The 20,606-nt window shown below is 32.3% G+C and overlaps 1 protein-coding gene across 1 annotated transcript in view; it reads right to left on the reverse strand.

Annotated features, from left to right (window-relative positions):
• Positions 1-18,325, reverse strand: part of LOC143227484 (uncharacterized) — a 57,858-nt gene extending 39,533 nt beyond the window's left edge. The window contains exons 1-3 of the mRNA XM_076458926.1: positions 18,228-18,325; positions 16,090-16,226; positions 10,293-10,405 (exon numbers count right to left, since the gene is read on the reverse strand). Coding sequence (XP_076315041.1) covers positions 10,293-10,405; positions 16,090-16,198 — 222 coding nt within the window. The 5' untranslated portion in view covers positions 16,199-16,226; positions 18,228-18,325. The remainder of the gene's footprint in view (positions 1-10,292; positions 10,406-16,089; positions 16,227-18,227) is intronic.
• Between the last annotated feature and the right edge of the window lie 2,281 nt (positions 18,326-20,606).

Raw genomic sequence — 20,606 nt, forward strand, 5'->3', positions numbered from 1 at the left:
AATTATTTCAAAGGAAGCACTCAATGACCAGTTTCTTATTTAACCAAACTGAAAGTAAAAATATTGCACCAAGTCATCTACAGAAAGCACTGGATATTTAAGAATGAGAAAAAGTAAAAAGGTAAATACATAAGAAAGAGATCTTCATTTTGCTCTTATCAAACCAAGTTAAATATATATATATATAACTAAAATAACTAAAAAGATCTATAACCAGTAGAAATTCAAAAAGCATGATCACTCAGGATAGGCAAACTTTGGGACAAAATAAGTCTAAAATGGTGCTTCTGCTGGTATTCTTAAAGGAAGAATGAAAACAGAATGTGGATACTAATCATTGAGTGTCATAATGGCCACAGATTGACAAATCAGCCTCAGTAAAATAAACTGATGAATAATAAAATTGGCCACAGTAGAGACTTGTCAAAACAACTTTCTCCTTATGAATCCCACTGAAGCTAGATGACCAAACAACAAGAGAAGGCTTTAAGCAGCCAAGCTTCTAGTGATTTTGCTCACCCTAAATTATCTTCCTACTAGTGTGAAGCCTTGCCATAATGACAGTCCTGAAGTCAACAGAGGGGACAGGTAGGACTGTGACAACACAAGAACAGATGACTTTACTGAGGTGTCAGCAAGTCCATTCCTCAATACAAAGGCCAAAGGTAAGAATAAAGATTATTTATTTTCCAAAAAGCACAGCTTACTGAGGTACAAAAGCACAATGCCAGGTATGATGCTGTGGAAAATAATAGAGCTTAGCATTATCCTATTAAGAAGGTTGTAAACATCTGATGTAAAGTTCAGTGTACAAACTCTGGACCAGAAAAATGCAATAAGCCCTCATGCTGAATGAAGCTTCTGATGATTTACATGGTTCAACATCTTGAAGACAGAGATCCATAGTCCAACTTTGATTGAATGTGTGATGAAATTAGATCTTTAGGCCAATGCAACTGGTCAAACACTAACATCAGATAGATACTACAACAATGTGTAGGAGTCCTTACCTATATTCCAAGGCAAATCCAAGTCTCATCAGGCTAGACATATCTGTCAACAATTACTTGATAAAATTAGAAAGGGGTACTTCACTTTCAGTTAACATCCTAGCCCAACATCTCAAATTAAGTGGGAGGCTCAATTGATCTCTTACTGCAGGGAAGGAACCACTTTAAAGAGTGAACTCTCTTTATAAATTTCTACAGCAGCTCAAAACTCAAGAAATTAGTTTTTTGTGCTCTACGATAATAACAAAGTGGGTGGAGGATAGTTTTCAAAGGGCAAAATATAAACTACAATAATGAGGCACAACTGCTGGAACACATTGAGTTACTAAAGACAGCGAGTATGAGGCAGGTTTGAGTGCAGAATTACATTTGATTCTCTCTGGTTTTTTTGTTGTTTTTTCATCAAGCTGTGAAAATGACCATATCAGTTTTATAGATATTGCCTTACAAAAAAATCCATCTCAACTCTGAGTAGTGAGCAAGAACAAATGGATTTAAAATTTTACCAACTTCCTCACTCAATATGAACTTTTGGTAAACATTTCTTGTAGGAAACACTCACCATCTGATAAGGAATTCACCAAATACAATGTTATACATGTTGAGTGAGTGGTAGTATTGTGGTTTATTTTTTCTCTCTTTTTGTCATTTTGTTTCAGGTTGTGTATAAAACAATATTGGTACACACAGTTCTGACCTGAAAAAATGTACAAGATCACTGACAGAGATAAAAATTAGTCAACAGTGGGTAGTCCAAAGAGTTGTAAAAATGAAAGGTACACATATCCACCCTCTAATGCAAGTAATTGGAGATAAATGTCTAGGGTGTAGTTCTCATACCAGTCAGCATGATCTCCTCCATTATTTAGTATTGAAAGAAAGCAAAAGAGCTGTGATAATCCTGATCTGATGGGAGGCTATATTACAAAGTATTTGTTCAAACTTACCCTCATGTAACAAAAGATTGAGCTGATAAACCCAACCTGCAAAAATGGAAGAGGTTAATTCCTTAGAGAAGGTAAGCTATGGGAAACACATGCAGTGGCAGTGTCCCTGAAAGAGTAGTCGGGGAATCCTCTATCAATCCATGTCTGATTAGGTAACATTAAATAATACAATTAATTTTTTAAACAAATGGTCTTGGAGAAGGAGGGAGGTGGAATGAATCCAGAAAAAACAACAAAAATATGGAGGACAGGGTGAGGGGCTGAACATTTTTACTTCTCTTCTTCAGCGAGGTCAGTTTATAAAATAATAAAAAGTCAGTTATGCCATGACAAATAAGAAAAATCAACAAGTTAACATTACATTCAGCACTTAAGTAGCCAGACAACTTGCAGTAGGTGCTGTCAGTCAGTTGCCTTGTCTTTAGCAGGTAGTTTAAAATTAGTCACATTGGCAAATAGCCTTAGTAGTTTTATAACAACAAATAAAGGTTGGACAAAATGAACAACAATGTGATTTCAACCAGAGATCCTCAAAACACAATTCACTTCCAACCACTACCACATAGCTTTGTGTTTAACAACAAACATAATTGTAACATTCTAATTACTTGTATTATTGGAACAATTGAAAACCATAATTATAATTACTAATTTAATAATTTAATTTAATCAGTTGTTGGAATAACTGGAAACCCTAATTTTAATTAATTTATCAATTTATGATATATTAACTGATCTAATCACTGCTGATAAGCAATGAATTAAATTGCCCAGTTTTAAAAAAATATAAAGGTTCATGCTATGGAGACAAAAGTAGTACTTAAAAGTTAATAACGTGGAAGAGGATAAGTAATTTGAGAAGGAGGTAAGCCTTTGGAAAAGCATGCAATGGCAGTGTCCATGAGAGAGGTCAGTAACTAAACAATATTATAAAATGAGAAAGTATAAATTTCAAAATATTTTAAAGTTAAAACTCTGTGAAATGATTTTAAGTTGATATATACAACTGTTTTAAACATTTGTCAGAAAAATATAGGACAAGTTAGTAAAAATCCTGTAACAACCTGCAAACATGATTAACAGCAAGATGTGAGCTTCTTCCTACACATTTTCATAAGATCACCATATCAAAACTACTAAATATTTGTTGATAAGAAAAAAACATTGTTCTGATATGTACTTATCCTCACTTGTATAAATAACTGTTCTCATTTGGTGCTACCCTTTATATAAAAAAAAACACCTAACCATGATGCGAGTTAAGTATCAACCCTTACCAATAAGAGTGTGATTTTCACTCTTGATGCACGATTCTCTCCATTAATTTCACTGAACTATTGTAATTATTGCTGATAAGCAACAAATTAAATTGTCATGCTCTAGTAAATAAAAAGATTCATATTATGGAGACAAACACAGTACAAAAGCTATGGTTAAACCAAGTTAGAATCTTCTACATACAATAGTTTGAGGTAATAATGATGCTCTGCCAAGAGTCAATGTTTAGTTAAACTGTAAGACTGTTATTTTTACTTTTACAAGACATTCTTTCATGATGATAGCTAAAGGGAGGTTAATGTAGATAAATAATATCTTGTGTAGGGGTAAACAAACTTTTGTAATTTATTAAGTACTCAAAGCAAAGAAAGTGGTAAATTTTTGTGTTATTAATAATTTTGTTTGTATGATATTTGTCTCTGTTTCTCAATATCTCAAGTAGTTTTATGTTTGCCAAAGTTGGTATACTTCAATGAAGAACAAAAACAGATATATAATGCAGTTTACTTGAGAAAACAAAAATTAACTATCAATTTACAAACCAGTCTATTGAAAAATAATTAGTAATTAATTGTAATGGTATGATCATGCTATTCAAATGGTTAATTATTTTAGTTTATTAGTGATAAAGCAGGGACTAACAAAGTAGTAAAGAAAACAACTGTTTAAGTAATACACATCTATAAAGTTAGTTTACCTAAAAATATTTAATCTATACAGATTGAAGTCTTTACTAAATCAAGCAATATAATTTATAAGATTATTATATGTTATAATTATATATTTTATATAGGTGTTTTGACATAGTATCTCCCATTAATCCAACAAATATGGGCTGAGTGGAATCCACTAAGCTCATAACCATGAATGTATCTGTGAAAGTAATTATCATATAATTTTGGTAATGTATGTGCATATTCGTAAATTTCCATAGGTTATTGATAACCATTACAAAGCTATTTTACAGAAAAGATTAGTTTTTTTTTTAATTAAGTATTAATATTTTTAATTAAAGATTCTCTAATATTTCTTTCAGAATGTTGACTACCTAAAATGCAAAGTTATTTTGATTTTAAGATTAAAAATACTTTTCTTTATCTGAATTATGAAAAGTATTACAACTAATTTAACAGAGAATTTTTGTCACTTATATTCTCTACATTATGATTAATTTTATACAATTTTAAACATTCACATTATAAATAATAATATAGCTGATATGATACAATTCTAACGATTCATATCATGTACATCATGGTTGATTTGAAAGAGAATTCTATATGATACATTATACACAACACCACATCCACTAAATTAAACCTTAAAGTAAAAATAAAACAATTATCATTAAACTTTTCAAACCTTCCATTAAAGTCTCATAAATATAAAGCATCAACCACATTTAAAGCCAATGTATTCCAATTTTAGAACACCCTATAAGAAAATTAACACGTTTCTTGACTGAAAATGTTACCAACTCAACTAAAAAATTGTCTTCCCAATCCTAACATTCTGTTCGTTATATATGAAAAGGAATGATTCATCAAGCCTATCAATTTATTTAACTATTAAATGCACCAGTCAGATTCCCTATAACTCATTTTCTCAAGAGAAAACAATTTCAGAAATCTCAATCTTTTATTTAAAATCTTTAACATCTAAGGGATCATCCTAGTGGTCCTTTAGAGAACAATTTCAAATACTTTTGCAGCCATCTAGTGAACTTTTTCCAACAATTCAATGTCTTTACTTTGGCACAATTCCAAAGACTGAGTATAATACAAAGAATTTGGCCTAACCAGTGACCAATACAATAAAATTATAACATATTGAGACTCGTACACAATAATTCTGGAGACATAACTTAAAGTCCTATTTGTCTACAATTAGCAGTAATACATTGTTCAACAGACTGAGCAACCAGAACACCAAGATGTTCTTCCATAATTTGTTTAGATGATTACCATCATAGTTAATCATAATTGGAATTATGATATTACATATAAATTACCAAGCATTCATTATAACTAAAAGCCATCCATTACTTATTTGCCAAGCTCAGCAATAAATCATCCTTTTGTAAAGCAGTAGCATCCTCTTCACTGCCAGCAACACCTAAAACCTTAATATCTTCAGCTAACTGAAATAATTAATGACAATTCCTTCATCTATATCACCAATGTTAAGCAAAAATCTTAACACTTAGCCCTGAGGTACATCACTTGTGACATTAATCTAGATTGACTGAATCCCATTCATAACAACCCTTTGGTTTCTTCCAATAAACCACACTTTTTGTACATTCGGCCAACTTACCATACTTATCTTGAGAGAATGATTTTAGAAATGATTTCTATAAATCTAGATACTCAAATCCACAAGTAAAAAATCAGGTTGATTCACAAAAAATTTAAGAGAGAAAATTAAAGAAAGGGATAATAAATGTAAGAAATTTAAATTGACAGGTATGACAGAAGAATTAGAGAATTATAGAAGATCAAGAGAGTTGGTGAAACAGGATATTAACACATCAAAAAGCATCTATGAGAAAAGGTTAGCTAAATGTTTAAAAATTACAGTTAGTATTTCTTTAAATACCTTAGGAGTAAACAAAATATTAGAATGGGGAGCAGGACCCTTGAGAGGTGATATAGAAAAACTGGTACATAATGAACATGAGAAGGCTGGGTTGTTAAATTTTACATTTTCTAATGTTTTACTAACAAAGGTTTAAGCAGCAATATACAACTTCAGTAGATGATAAAGGAAAAAAGGTAAAACAAAATGACTACATTAATTCCAAAATGGTTAAAAAAATTGGGAATGATAAAACTCCCAGGCCAGATAATATTTCACAAAGGGTTTTGAAGGAGGTTAAAGACTGGAAGATGTGAGCCTCTTGCTAGCAGTTTTTGTTAGTCATTAAATATTGGGTGGACAACAGAGGATTGTTAGTTATCTAATGTAACTCCTCTTTTCAAGAGAGGTAATAAATATTGTCTCAGTAATTACAGACTTACTAGTCTGACATCAGTTGTGAGAAAAATTTTGGAAAGCCTGACAAAAGTTGCTTTACAAAGCCATTTAACAAAGTTTAGAATTTTATTGAGTGGTCATCATTGTTTTACTAAGAGAAAACCTTGCCTTACAATTCTTGTGGCATTCTTTGAAAACGTTACTGCTTATGTAGATGATGATAAGAGTGTAGATTTTGTGTATTTGGATGTTCAGAAAGCATATCACAAGGTTAAACATAAAAAAAACATGTAAAAATATTGTCTATAGGTGTGGGGGACAAGTTAGCGATTTGGATTGAAGACTTGCTGAACAGAAGAAAGTGAAGGGTTGTTAAAAGTGGATTTCAGTCATACTGGATCAATGTCACAAGTAGTATACCTCAGGGTTCAGCCTTAGGACTTTTGCTCTTTTTGATTTACATCAATGACATAAATGAGAGATTGGTCCATAAATTATTTACATTTGCAGATATTAAGGACTTAGGTGTTACTAGCTGTGAAGAGGATGCTATTGATTTACAAAAGGACTTAGAATCATTTAGTGAGTTGAACAAATAAATGACAAATGCTATATGTAAAAAACAGCTGGTATGGATAGAGAAAGCACTATGTAGAGATGCAAACAAAATTTTGACCTTCTTTGGTCATCATGAACTTGATGATAATCAAAGGAGATCGAAACTTGGTTCGCTTCTTTACACAGTCCTTTCTCTACTCATACCAGATGTTTGTTTACACATATAATTATCTCTACAAGTGGGTTTTCTTTTCATCATGAAATGACAAATGGGTTTTAACTGTAATAAATGTAAGATAACACATGTGAGTTATAATTTGGTTAGAAAAATCCTTAATAGTGTTATAAATGAAAGGGATCTTGGTGTAATAGTTGATCAGTCTCTAATGCCATCCATACAATATGCTGTTGCTAGTGGTAGAGCAAACAGGATTTTAGGTGTATCTACAGAAATACTGAATACAAGTTTAAAGAGGTTATAATTTCATTGTACAGGTTGCTGGTTAGGCTACATTTTGAATATAGTGTTCAGTCTTGGGCATTACCTTAGGAAAGATATTGGATTGTTGAAAAGGATTACTACCATGGTAACTAGGATATGAGAGAAGCTTGAGATCTCTCAAATTGTTTCTTTTTTTCTTTGAGAAAGAAGGGTTAGTGAGGGATGTGATTGAGATGTTTAATACTGAAAAGGGAATGATAGTATTTATACATCATCTTTTTTTTTCATACTTAGCAGTAAGAATACTAGGACCAGGGGACACAATTATACATTTTGACAGGGTTAGGGATAATCTTCAGCTAAGTTTCATTTTTCTAACAGGGTGGTTGACCTTTGGAATGAGTTGCCTTCAGATATTGTAGAGGTAGAAATTTACATGAGTCTAAGTAAGGAAAAGCTTGATGAATATGTGAATAAAAACTGCCTTTAAAATACATGTATATGTTAATTATTTACTATAATTTGGAGGATGGAACAGTCAAGATGAATCAATAGGTCACATATTGTCCCAGAATGTTATGTTGACTACTCCAGCACGTTTTATACCTTTTTAAATGACTACATAAAGCATCTTCTATCAGACTTCAAAATCTTATTATTAATGTAAGAAAGAATTATAGGTCCATACTTAACTTACTGGTGCAAATTTTATCACCATCAAGAAGAAGAGTAAAATCAACTAATTTTGAATCTTCTGACACCTGCTCACTATTCAAGGGCCTACAAAAATACAATGGTTGATAAAACACAGAAATCTTTAACCCTATCCACACAGGTGAAAAACCATGTCACTGCATTTGTTGAATTGCATTTAAAATTTTATTGAACTATTATTTTATTAATTTTGGTACTAAACTATAGATTATAATTTAAATTTTCATATACATTACTAAATTTCTTATTTTAAAAATAAATATAAAGAACACTCATAAAAACTGATTTTTGTGTTGAATGCAACACTGGTTCAAACTAGATGTTTATGATGTTAAAATACAAAATCTATAAAATTATAGGAACTCAAATTACCAATAATGAAAAGCTAGAATATAAAATAAGAACCTCCTGTTTTTCCTATTTCCTGAGGCACTGTTAATGTACTGAATCAAACACAGTGGCCCAGTTCTCCTGTTCCCTTTTTTAGGAAATGGTCCTTTATATACACTTACTTTTGTATATGATGTGAATAACCAATCAAAAGCTCAAAATGTCTCCCAAGTGGTTTGTTTTTTCCAGCCATTTACGAATATGACAGCAAACTTTCGTGCTGGTAAATTGGTTCTTGAGTCTGTCCAAAATTTATGTTTTTTAGACACAGAAAAATGAGTTTAAAAATTTATTTGCATATAGTAATAATGTATATACATATATCATGTATGTTAACAAAATACTAGCCCACTAAAACATAGCCAAGACAAGTCACTTTGTAAAGGTCAGTTTTATATTAATGGATATAATAACGAGTGCACATACTTTAAGTCATTGTAACTTCTGTGATGTTAGCCAACAATGGCTGAAAGGTAATATAGTAAAAATAATGAATACATATAAATGTATAATGTTATGACATTTAAGCTATTTAGACTAAACATGTCTTCTTGACTTATAATTTGTAATCATTCTAAAAAGGAACAAAAACAATTAATATTTATTTCTTTTTTTATGGTGATTATGAGGTCATTCAAATCTACTGAACACATACAAAAATTCTGATTTAAAGCAAAAACAGATAAAATATAAAGTTTTTTAAAAAACATTTAATAATTAAATGGAGATTATAAAGATTTCACATGTGACATTGGAAAATTTTCTGATGCATAAAAGTATTTTTAACTTTAAAATGAAATTATTAATCTGCAGGATTAACATTCTGAAAGAAAAAATATTACAAGAAAATCTTAAATTAAAACATCTTAATACTTAATTCAAAATCCTCATATTTTATTTATTAAAACATTCTAATGTGTACCAATTACCTACAATTTTTAAACACATTTGTATATTATAAAAAATCATAGCATAATTGCTTTCATGGATGCTTTCATAATCATGAGCTGGGTGGATTTCACCCAACCTATAATTGAATGGTTAACACAGAATTCTACACATTCCCATTATGTAACATATAAAAGGTAATGGAAAGTTGCAAAGAAAGTTTAATCACTTTAAAAAAAATATTGCTTAACTGATAGCAAACACAACAAATTACTCAACTATTAGAAGAACCATCTACAGACCAACAACAATTGTGGTGTCAAGTAATAAAATAGAATCTCTGAACAAAATGTTAAGTGGCAAAAGACATCCATGTGGTTAAGGCAATAGTACCATACCATAATAAAAAAACAATAAATGTTGTAAAAGTAACACAACTGATGTCCACAAACTGGCTCCCTAACATATCAATTCAACTGTTGCATACCTCCAGCAGAAGAAAAATGAAACAAGTATTCATGCTGTTTCCTTGAAAGACTAATTAGTCAAATAACCAGATGCAGTGGTCAGAAATAGGTAATTATGATATCTCTGATAACTAGAGATTTTATGGAAAAATGTAGGACAATAAATTACAGCATTACAATAATATTTCACAGTGGAAACTCACCTGCTGTAGATCTAAGGTGAAGAAGCTCAGCTATCAAACACAGCATCACCAACAGTGTAAAGAAACAATGAGGAGAGATTCCTGGATAGGTTTAATATAACACACTAAACAATTGAAAATGTTATGGGTGATTTAACATGAAATAACTTTTATAATCAGGTGATGCAGTTTTCATAAGTAATTAGTAAAAATATCTAGTAAGCTATACAGAAAATCTGTGGACTAGCAATATTACTGAAGCAAAAAGAATTATACCAAGTTTATTCACAGCAATACAGCAAACTTGCAGTGAGTTTCTTCAGTTTGTGACTATAAACATCTCATTGTTAACAAGACTAAACACAAAGTCAATAAAGACACAATTACATTACATATTATCTTTAACAACACAACTGTAGAAGGTTTAACCTACAAATTACCTCACTTTTCTCTGATGCTCCATCATACTGTTCCTCTTGTTCCTCTTTTGTTATACCAAACTTCAAAATGGTAGGTGGAGAACTTTCTTTAAAGGAATCAGCTTCTCTTGCAGCTAGAAGTGCAAATAATATAAGTTTGTCTATAACAAGGCTCAATATAATATATACTTCACTAAATCATAATCAAAATCTATACAAGTTATAATTTCCTATACTGAAAATGCATTTCCAAGAGGTACTCACAAGATTAGCTTTTCCCATTTTGCATTGCCCTATACATGCAAACTTTTTTATAATGCTTGCCAAAAAACCTTCTGCACAACTCCCCCTATTAGAATCAAGTGTCTCTAATGCAAATTATCGTGCATTAGCTCTTCACCATTAGGAGAGCACTTATATCATGTAAAGCATGTGACTCCCAGTATGCATTACTACCGGGCCATCACTTCAAAATTTGGGCAGAAGACGTAAGCATTGGAAGATTGTAGGGAGGATGGTTGGAAGCGTGAGAAGAGGGAAGTATCTATCAAAAGTAAACTTGCAATGTAGGAAAATTATAACTTCTGATACAGTACTTTCTACCATTAACAAGATTAGCTAAAATCCCACACTGGAAAAGAGGAGGGAAGAACAAAAGGAACTACCTGATTAAATATTAGGACAAGAAGACAAGCAATAAAGGAGAACAAAGGGCCAAAAGAAAAGTAACTAGTAATTGAGGGTGATGGTGAATTCTTTGTAAAACCAATGAAATACAAGGGAATTAAGGGATCACTTCATCAGGTAAACCTGACTGGGTCAGGAAAGACAATCCATCACAAGGCTGAAAACTACCAGTATGTGACTTGCCATCAAACTAATGTGATCAGCATGTGTCCACAAAAAGATCCAATATTATAAAATACAGAGATCTTGACCAGGTGTCACCTTTATCACTGATATGAGCCAACACTGTTGAACTATTGAAATGTATCATGGGAAGGTAGATAGGTAGGTATTTCATGTTTATTAGCACAAAGCTACTAGGCTATCTGTGCCAAACAAGAAGTAGTATACCATAATGGTATACAGAAATGAAGGTAAAAAATATGTAAAATTAAAACCTGCCAGGAAGACTGAAGCAATAAGTTCAAACTTGCTGTCAGTCACCTGAAGTTAGCCTTTCCAGTCCAGGGTTTAGGTCAAAATAAAAGTAAAATTTGTAAAAGAAATCATGCTTAAGTTAAAAAGACCAATGGCTCTTAAAAAATGTAAAAACATGAGTGGGGCAGCCAGTATCACCTATAATACTGACTAAGGTCAAGGGCAAACCTACCTTAAAATATGTTTAAAATGGTGTCATCGTTCTTGGTTGTAACTACAGCATGAAAATAAAATATGTAAGATTGTGACCTGAGTGACACACAGACCACACATTGGTGCATCAGTACCAGATAAAAGGAAGTGATGAGTTAAAAAACTGTGACCAATGCATAGTTTAGCCAAAACAACTTCCTCCCTTTGATCTTTACAGAAACAAGATGGCCATAGAACTAAAGGAGGCTTTATTTGAAAAAGCTTATTATTTTGCTGCTCACTCCAGGTTGACTGCCAACTGGTGTATAGCAGGGTTTTGATAACTGGACCATAGTCCATGTATGGAACAGGGACAGTGGTGATAGAGCCAGAGCAGATGGACTTTGCTGCTCAGTGAGCTAGTTCATTCCCACAAATACCAATAAAACCTGGTATCCAAAAAAACTGGACAGAGACAGATGATAGAGAGATGGGCCAGTTTGTTTTGGATACTGATAAGAATAGGATGGTAACTAACATGAAATTATGTCAGGGCTAATAAACAGCTGAGTGAATCAGTATAGATCATACAATTGATATATTGCATAGTTTCAATATGATTGAGGGCAATAGAAATGGCATACAATTTGGCAGTGAACACAGAAACTGTAGAGGGGATTCTGTGTGCTACAACCGAACTGTAACAAACCATGGCAGAACCTACAGAGTCACCTGATTTTGAACCATCCGTATGTATGGGAATGGATGGATTGTTTGAAAGATATTCAACAAATAAAGAGAGTGATATTTCCAGTTGGGAGAACTGGCCTTCCTCAGATCACTCAAAGATAGGTCACAGTTGGGGATAGTAACTAACAATGGTGGAAGAGGCCAAACTGTTGATACTGCTATGCTATTCAAAGATATATCCAATTTTTCTGATTGTGCCTGAATATGAAGGCTAAAAGGAACAATGGAAGATTTTCTATCATAGAAATGTGTAGCCCACTGAGGATGGAAAATACAACCACAAGTAGGATGCTATGGTACAGAGCGAAGTTTGGAAGCATACATAAGAGACAGTTACAAATGGCAAATATACAGAGGGGGTTCATGGGACTCCACATACAAACTTTAGACTGTAGATATAAGAAAGGCCAAAGTCCCTGATGGTGGATAGGATCCAGCATTTTCAGTGCTGAGATTCTGGCAGAGCCATAAACCATCAATCAGCTCCTCAAGAGATGGAAAAGAAGACACGGAGGATGTTTAGTGCTCTTATACATTTGACATGAAGTTGCTTGATATGGGAAATAAAGTTTCATTTACAGTCAAATATAAGACCTAAGATCTTTGCCTCAGGGATGACAGGAAGTACAGCATTATCAATACGATGTTCTGGATCTGGATGAATACCCCATTGGCATCAGAAATGTACACAAACAGTTTAGAGAGAGAAAGTTGAAAACCTTTTGCTGTGGTCCGCTAAAGTATACGACTGATTGCAGTTTGTAGCTGCTGCTCAATAAACCTCATGTTTGATGACTGACATGAGATGTGAAAGTCATCAACGAAAAGACCATTTGCAACTGCAGGAGGTAGCTGTTCACTAATGGTATTAATCTTTATAATGAAACATGTGACACTCAGAACACAGCCTTGAGGGATTCCAAGTTCTTGTCAGAAAAACAGGAAAGTGTTGAGCCCACATGGACCTGGAATCAGCAGTTCATTAAAAATGCTTAATAAAAAGTGGCAAATTGCAACACAATCCGTTTGAGTGAAGGTCTTGCAAGATGCTGTATCTCCATGTTGTATCATAAGCTTTCTCTAAATTAAAAAAAAAAGAAACAAGATGTTGTCACTTCAAAAAGGCTCTTCTAACTGATGTTTCAAGGTGAATTAAGTGGTCTATCATGAAGGGTTGTCTTCGGAACCCACAATGAGTGGAATCCTGGGAAGAAAGGGAACTAAAGCCTGAAAAACAGCAAGGAGTTTGGGGACATTGATGGGAAAAAAACATTCCCCTACAGATCAAAGACCCAAAGCCTCTTGGTGATTGACCCATACACCACAACCCTGAAGAGATGCATCCATGAACAGATGTAAATCTGGCTGCAGTGAAGGAAGTGGTATGCCTGCCAATGTACGAACAATGTCCAATCACCATCAGAGATCATCTACAATGTATGTAGGAAGTGTGACGGGAGCATCCTAGAGATCCCAAGCAAGGTGCCACTGGTTGTGGAGGACCTACTGAAAGGATTATATATGAGCCCAACAAAGGGAAAAAAAGGAATCACAGAAGATCACATCCCCAAAAAGTGAGAGAACCTAGCAAACAGAAAGTAAAGGAGCAGAAAAAACATTCTGAATATCCAATTCCATATAACAGAGTTGAAGAGAAGAAAGTTGGGACCAAGAAAGATGGATGCTAAAGAGAATACCCAGAAGAATACAGTACTCAGTAGGATGAAGGAAGGACTCCAATTTCGTTAACCAATCCACCTGAGCAGTTTCAAGAAGAAGTTGATGAGTATTACAAGCTGATTCTCATTCTGAATGAACAAGAAGAAGCCAGCCATCCATGTAAAGATGAAAGTACAACTCCAGAATCTGAAGATGTAGAGTGAAGGTTCACATCACCCAACAGAAAATGTATGGTGCCAAAGCCAGCCTGAAGAGTAGGTACACTGCAAAATTGGTACACCACTCCCCATTGGACAAATTGGAGATACTGACAAGAATGCTCTGATATGGGAATATTCAGATAAACAGTGAAGACATCCATTTTGGTCATCATAAAACCTAGAGAAAAAGCCTACTGAAAAGTAAGGTAGGATTCTAAATTATGTATATGAATAAAATAATACCAAAAAAAATACACCTGGTTTTAAAGGGCAAAGGAAGAGTCATCAAGTGTTATGGAGTAAAAATGCTGCTAAATACACTGAATTTTATATGACTCAACTATTTCTATAGTAGACCTAGAACCATATGTATCCATTAAGAGATTGAAAACTTTCATACACTGCACAACTCTGATGGTAAGTAGTTTTTTTTTTTCACCATTTCCCCAAAACGTTTTGAACCAATGTTCCATTTAACATAGCATGTGACATACAAAAATCTATATTTAGGTGTGTTCTTTTAATATCTATTTTTCTGTTAAGAAAATAACTAATATACTTAAAATTAAATTATACTTTAAAAGTTATTACCAAAATTATGGACATAAATTTATAAAATAGTCATTCAATAAAATTTTGAATACAAGTCAACAAATGCAATGACATAGACTTTGACCTATGACCCATCATGATAGGGTTAACAGATTAGACAGCTTCATACACTGCACAACTTCAATGGTAAACAGCATTTTTGTGGAACTTGATCTCACCAAAAATCATTCTAAATTAAACTGCAATTAGGCTAAACTTAAAGTGTTACAATTAAAATGCTAGCAAAAATACCAGCTTGTTCACAAAAACATATTAGCTATTATTTCAGCTTAATCAAGTAACAGCTTATTGTGTTCTTCATCCAAGAGTGTAAAATATGAGGATGTGAAAAGGGGTAGACTTGGAAGTTGAAGCAAACTCACCAGTCAAAGATTAAAATTAAATAATTTCATTGGCTCTTACTATTTCTACCCAACTGGACCCAAAATCTTTTATTTTAGGAAAAAAATAATGGGTAGATTTTGTCTAAAAGTATGACTTCAGGCACAAAATACATGTAGATACAAAAATATTTGAATACAAAAAAATTTAAGATGTCAATTTCTCTCAGAATATGCAGCATCTACAATATTTTAAGACACAACCATCTAATATAAAACTATTCCCCTTCTGATATGCAACCATATTTTTTTACATAATTTGCTTTTATTAATATAACAATTTTAATTTTTCTATTCCTTTAGTCTTCTCTTTCTATTGAATTTTGGCATAAACACATGCTCCATGAAACTACTACTGGATTTTGTGGTATGGGATCCAGTTCCTTGAGCAACCATTCAGATCCAAATACATTGATAAATCAAGTTAAACAAACCAGTGGCATGATCCTTGTATACCAATCTATTCAGGTCTAAATACATTTTTTTGGTGATTATTACTAGAAGTATGAAATAGATTCTTTCTACATCAATGGGCTGTATAAACAGTCAAACAAGGACCCAGGTCTCAATTAGAGAAGGAGAAACTCAGTACAGCGAAGTTACAAGGAAATTGGGGGTAAGTATGATGCATGTACTCAGGATTTACCTCCTTTGTTACTGATGATATAGAATGAGATTATGAGAATGTTACTGGATTCATGTTTCTGACAAAGACCAAAATAACCAAGACTATGGACCTTAATTTTCTTACTGGCATAAATTCCACACACAGAAAAGTTATTAAATTTCCAATCAGTCATGGTAAATTCAGACATGCTGTTAAACTGCAACAAGTACATTTCACAATAATTATGTTGGGAAAATGATAAAAACATTTAAATTCTAAATATATTCACTTACTACTAGTTATTGTGAAAGTTTCATCTTCCATTTTCATTGATTTGATGCCCAACAAAGAATCCTGCTCCTCATCAGAAAAGGGTTCAACCTTCATCTTTAATACTTCCATGATTATACAGAAGCTTCAACTTTATATTCTGTAAAAAAGGAAGTAGTTAGTTGACAGAGAAATAATTTAATAACTAGAAGTCACATTTTCAAAAACATCACAAAATTTTCAATAAATACTAATCTCAAAATTCACATTATTTTGAAAGGGTCAAGTAATAAAAAATACATATTTAGTGTCCCCACCAGCTTCCTTTTTTCTTTTTTTTTTGCAATCACCCCCTCCTCCCAATTTTTTTGGGATAGATTTGTTTGTTTTGAATTTCATGCAAAGCTCCATGAGGGCTATCTGTGCTAGCCTTCCCTAATTTAGCAGTGTATGAACAGAGGGAAGGCAGATAGTCATCACCACCCACCACCAACTCTTTTACCAACAAATAGTGGGATTGACTGTAACGTTATAATGCCCCCACAGCTGAAAGGGCGAGCATGTTTGGTGTGATGGAAATTCAAACCCATGACCCTCAGATTACAAGTCGAGTACCTTAATCATCTGGCAATGCTGGGCCAATGTTTTTTATATTTCTTTTTTTGAATAATATGATAAGCTGAATACAGTTGATTCATTTTGCTCCTTTTCATTATTTGTCATAAAGTCTGTATCATTTTGATGAAAATTGAAACAAAGAAGACTTCTGTTTGTCCTTTTAAAACAATGAACTATCATTAAACAAAAGGTGTTAACTTTCTTAAAAGAGGTCATTAAAAAAAAAACCTTAATCTTTCTCTCTAGAAAACTCCAGATACTAAACATTTTGGTTTTTTTAATTGTCCTAAGTTTTATACTGATTTGGAAACAGTATGTATAGTAAGAAACCAGAACTATCCTTTTTATGTTGTTGAAACATGTACATAATAACTTGAGAATAGGCTTTTACTCTACTGACTTGATATACCTCATATATGAAATCACACTAAAACATAGCAACACAAGAACTATCAAAGTACCATTAAGCCATTCAGAAGTTAAATTATCAATAGCTTCATTCTTTCCATACTCCTCATGGATCTTCTACATTCTTAAATAATTTTAACAAAATATTTGTACTTACAAGCTACCTGAATATGTAGAAAGGGTTTTCTTTAAACAACTTTGTGACATAGAGAATTCTACTATTATTTTGTTTACAGTTCATTTTTATTCCTTCTGTCATTTAGTTCAACTGTGAATTTTTATACATTAAACTGCTAACTCACCCTCTAGCTAGAGGATATTACATTCAAGTAAGTTTGTATTATGAAACTCTTAAAAGCTTCCCCTAGTGAAGACATACACCTATTAATGTTATGAAAGATTATGTAAATTAGATATTTACACCAAATATAACCTTGTGATAAAACCACTAAAATAAAAACCTTGCCTTTAAACTTAAACAAGTGAGTTCATGAGATACAGTTAAAACAAATTATTGATGAATGTTGCTCAATACTGTTAATAACATTGAAAATTTTAATTTCTGAATAATGCACTCTTTCAGAATTAAAATTTGTTACTCTTCTTATTCTTTTCCAAATTCCTTTTTTAATTAAAACTACTAATATGAATATTTAAGTTGTACTTTTCATTAACATTTATATCAAGTTCTGCTCAGGTACGTATTTTTTATGATTACTTTTACTTCTGTGAGTGATTAAAACTTAAAATTCCACATCGTTTGAATATTTTGTTTTGGATTTCTGTTGTTGGTGTTATGTTTTTTTGTTGTTCAACCCTTGTTACAACGGAATATTGTTTTAGGACTAATTATCTCTAGTAGTTGTTTTATTTAATAGTGCTATCTGAAGTAAAAATACTAATAGTAATAGGATTAACTATTTTAATACACTTGTCACTCGAGTGGTGCCAGCCCTTTAACCTCTTGAAACAATGGAAGCAATATTTATGGACTAAAATAAGTACAATACCAAAATTACTTTCACTATATAAAATAAACAACAGTAAATTAGGAAATTAATGAAAATGAGCATTACTTAAACAATCTTACTAAACACATGTAATTTAAAAATAGAATATAACAACTAGCACTTACATGTATCTTATAATTTTGATATTTAACTCGCTTATGCCAAGTAAGTGTACATTACTGCCATAGGGATTTGATTCGACTTGCACGGAATGCAGTAGCGCAATGGTCAAACTGTGAGGTTTTTGTATCAATTAAATAATTAATATTGAAGAATATTGTAGTTTATATTAACTATTTAAATCTATTAACATAAAGATAATGATTAAGCTTGTAGTGAATCACAAAATATGAATTATTTTAAAAATTGTTCTCACGCGAATATGTACAGTAGTTTTACTTCCTACAAATTAAGAGATAAATATTTTTTAGTTTCTTTTCAAATTTAATACCTCCTGTGTACTATTATTCATTCTTGGTAGGATTTTAGATTTATAATTTTAAATAACCAGAGATGTTTAGAAATAAACATTTACACTCGCCTCTTTGGTGTTTCAGAGAGATTAAGTGAATTCTACCTTGCAAAAGAAGATGAAAATATATGATATAAATAATTAATGAGAGGATACGCCACCGCTCATACCAGTTAAGTTTAACTTCGCAAAATTTTAAGGTAATGAATGAAACAAACGATCTCAATTTCATTTATAAAGAAATGGAAGATTATGGAATTGATAAAAAGGCACTTTCACTGAATTGTCAAACCTGGGTTCAAATCCGTATTATTCAACATGCTCGTACTTTCAACCGTGGGGGCGTTATGTTGAAACGGTCAATCCTGCTATTCATTGATAAAAGAGTATCCCAAGCATTTACAGGGGGTGATGTTGACTAGCTGTTTTCTCTTTCGTCAATAACTGCTAAATTGAGGACGCACAGTGCCAATAGCTTTGAAATAGCTTTGCGCGTAATTCAAACCAAGCAATTGAATTTTCGATTTTACGTCAATCTTAGTCAACATTTTTTAATAATTATTATTTTAAATGGTTTTCTTCTCATAAAATCAGTTTTAAGTATTAGTAATTCTTGAGTTGAAGAATAATGACAATAAATCAACTAATGGTTTTACATAAAGAATTAATAATTTATATTTTGGAGGTTTGGTGTGTTTTGAATTTCGCTCAAAGCTACTACAAAAGGGCTATCTGCGCAAGTCGTCCCAAATTTAGCAGTGTAAGACTAGAAGGAAAGCAGGTAGTCATCACTTGGGCTCCTCTTTTTACTAACAAATAGTGGAATTAACCGAACATTATAACGTCCACACGGATGAAAAAAGGGCGAGCATGTTTGGTGCGCCGGGAATTCGTGTAGCTTTGTGCGAAATTCAAAACACTCTTCTCAATGCTGATAAATATTGGAAGAAGAAAGTTTTGTTTTTCCCCAAATTCAGTGTGGTTTGAGTAAACTATATTCCTTTTAGATTAATATTTGTTGGTGTTTTTAATCCATTTACGATAGAAAATACATAAAATTATAAATATGAATAATTATTGCAAAAAATACTTTAAATATTAAAAAATAACGATCAGTTTAGTTTGGAATTTCGCACTAAGCTACCTAACGAATATTGGCTGTAAAAACACAAGAGGGGAGGCAACTAGTCAGGGAAACCCACAATGAACTCTTTGCTACCGGCCTTTTACCAATGGCGTAGTTACTTTGCGGCATCAAACATCAAACCTTTTACCCGTGAATTATCTGAAATGTTATAATGCACCCATGGCAGAAAGGGCAAGAACGTTTCATGAAACGGGGATTCGAACTTGTGTATCGAGTGCTCAATATGACCTTGTAAAATAATGAATAATGTGAGAAAATATTTTTAGCCTTATTGAAATGTATCACTTTGCTTTCAACTATAATTGAAAAAAGAATAAACAAAATCTGATTTAATACAACTGACAGAAAACAAAATAAACTGTGAAATATTAAGTATAAAATATTAGTATTTACATAGCTTTAAATTTAATGTTTCTTGTAACGTAAAATTAAGCAGTTTGAAGAATGCTAGTAAACCCTTGATGAATAGTTACAGACAGAAATTATCTCTGTGAACAAATGTGCACGCATTAGCCCCACTTACCATTAGTATAATTCTTATAATGCTTGAACCCATGCTCTCCATCCCTTTGCCTCATGACGAAAATGAACGACTGCAACAAAGCAAAATAATCAAGTTCCACATAAAGTTTATTTCTGGTTAAATGCACAATTTTTTAGCACCAAACTAAATGGATTGAAGCAGGGCCTCTTGAAATGTAAAACAACAATAAATGGATCCTATCATTCCAACTTTAGTCATTGTCAAGAAAATAGAATATCATCTCTCAATGGCTGATAGAATCTATCACTTCTTTGGACTTGGGATAGTATGATCAAAATTTGTATTGTTTGATGTTTAGTTCATGTATTACCCTTTAAAAAAAAATCCAGAAAAAATTAGAT

This window comes from Tachypleus tridentatus, chromosome 9 (genome assembly GCF_004210375.1).
Source record: "Tachypleus tridentatus isolate NWPU-2018 chromosome 9, ASM421037v1, whole genome shotgun sequence".
NCBI classification, from domain to species: domain Eukaryota; kingdom Metazoa; phylum Arthropoda; class Merostomata; order Xiphosura; family Limulidae; genus Tachypleus; species Tachypleus tridentatus.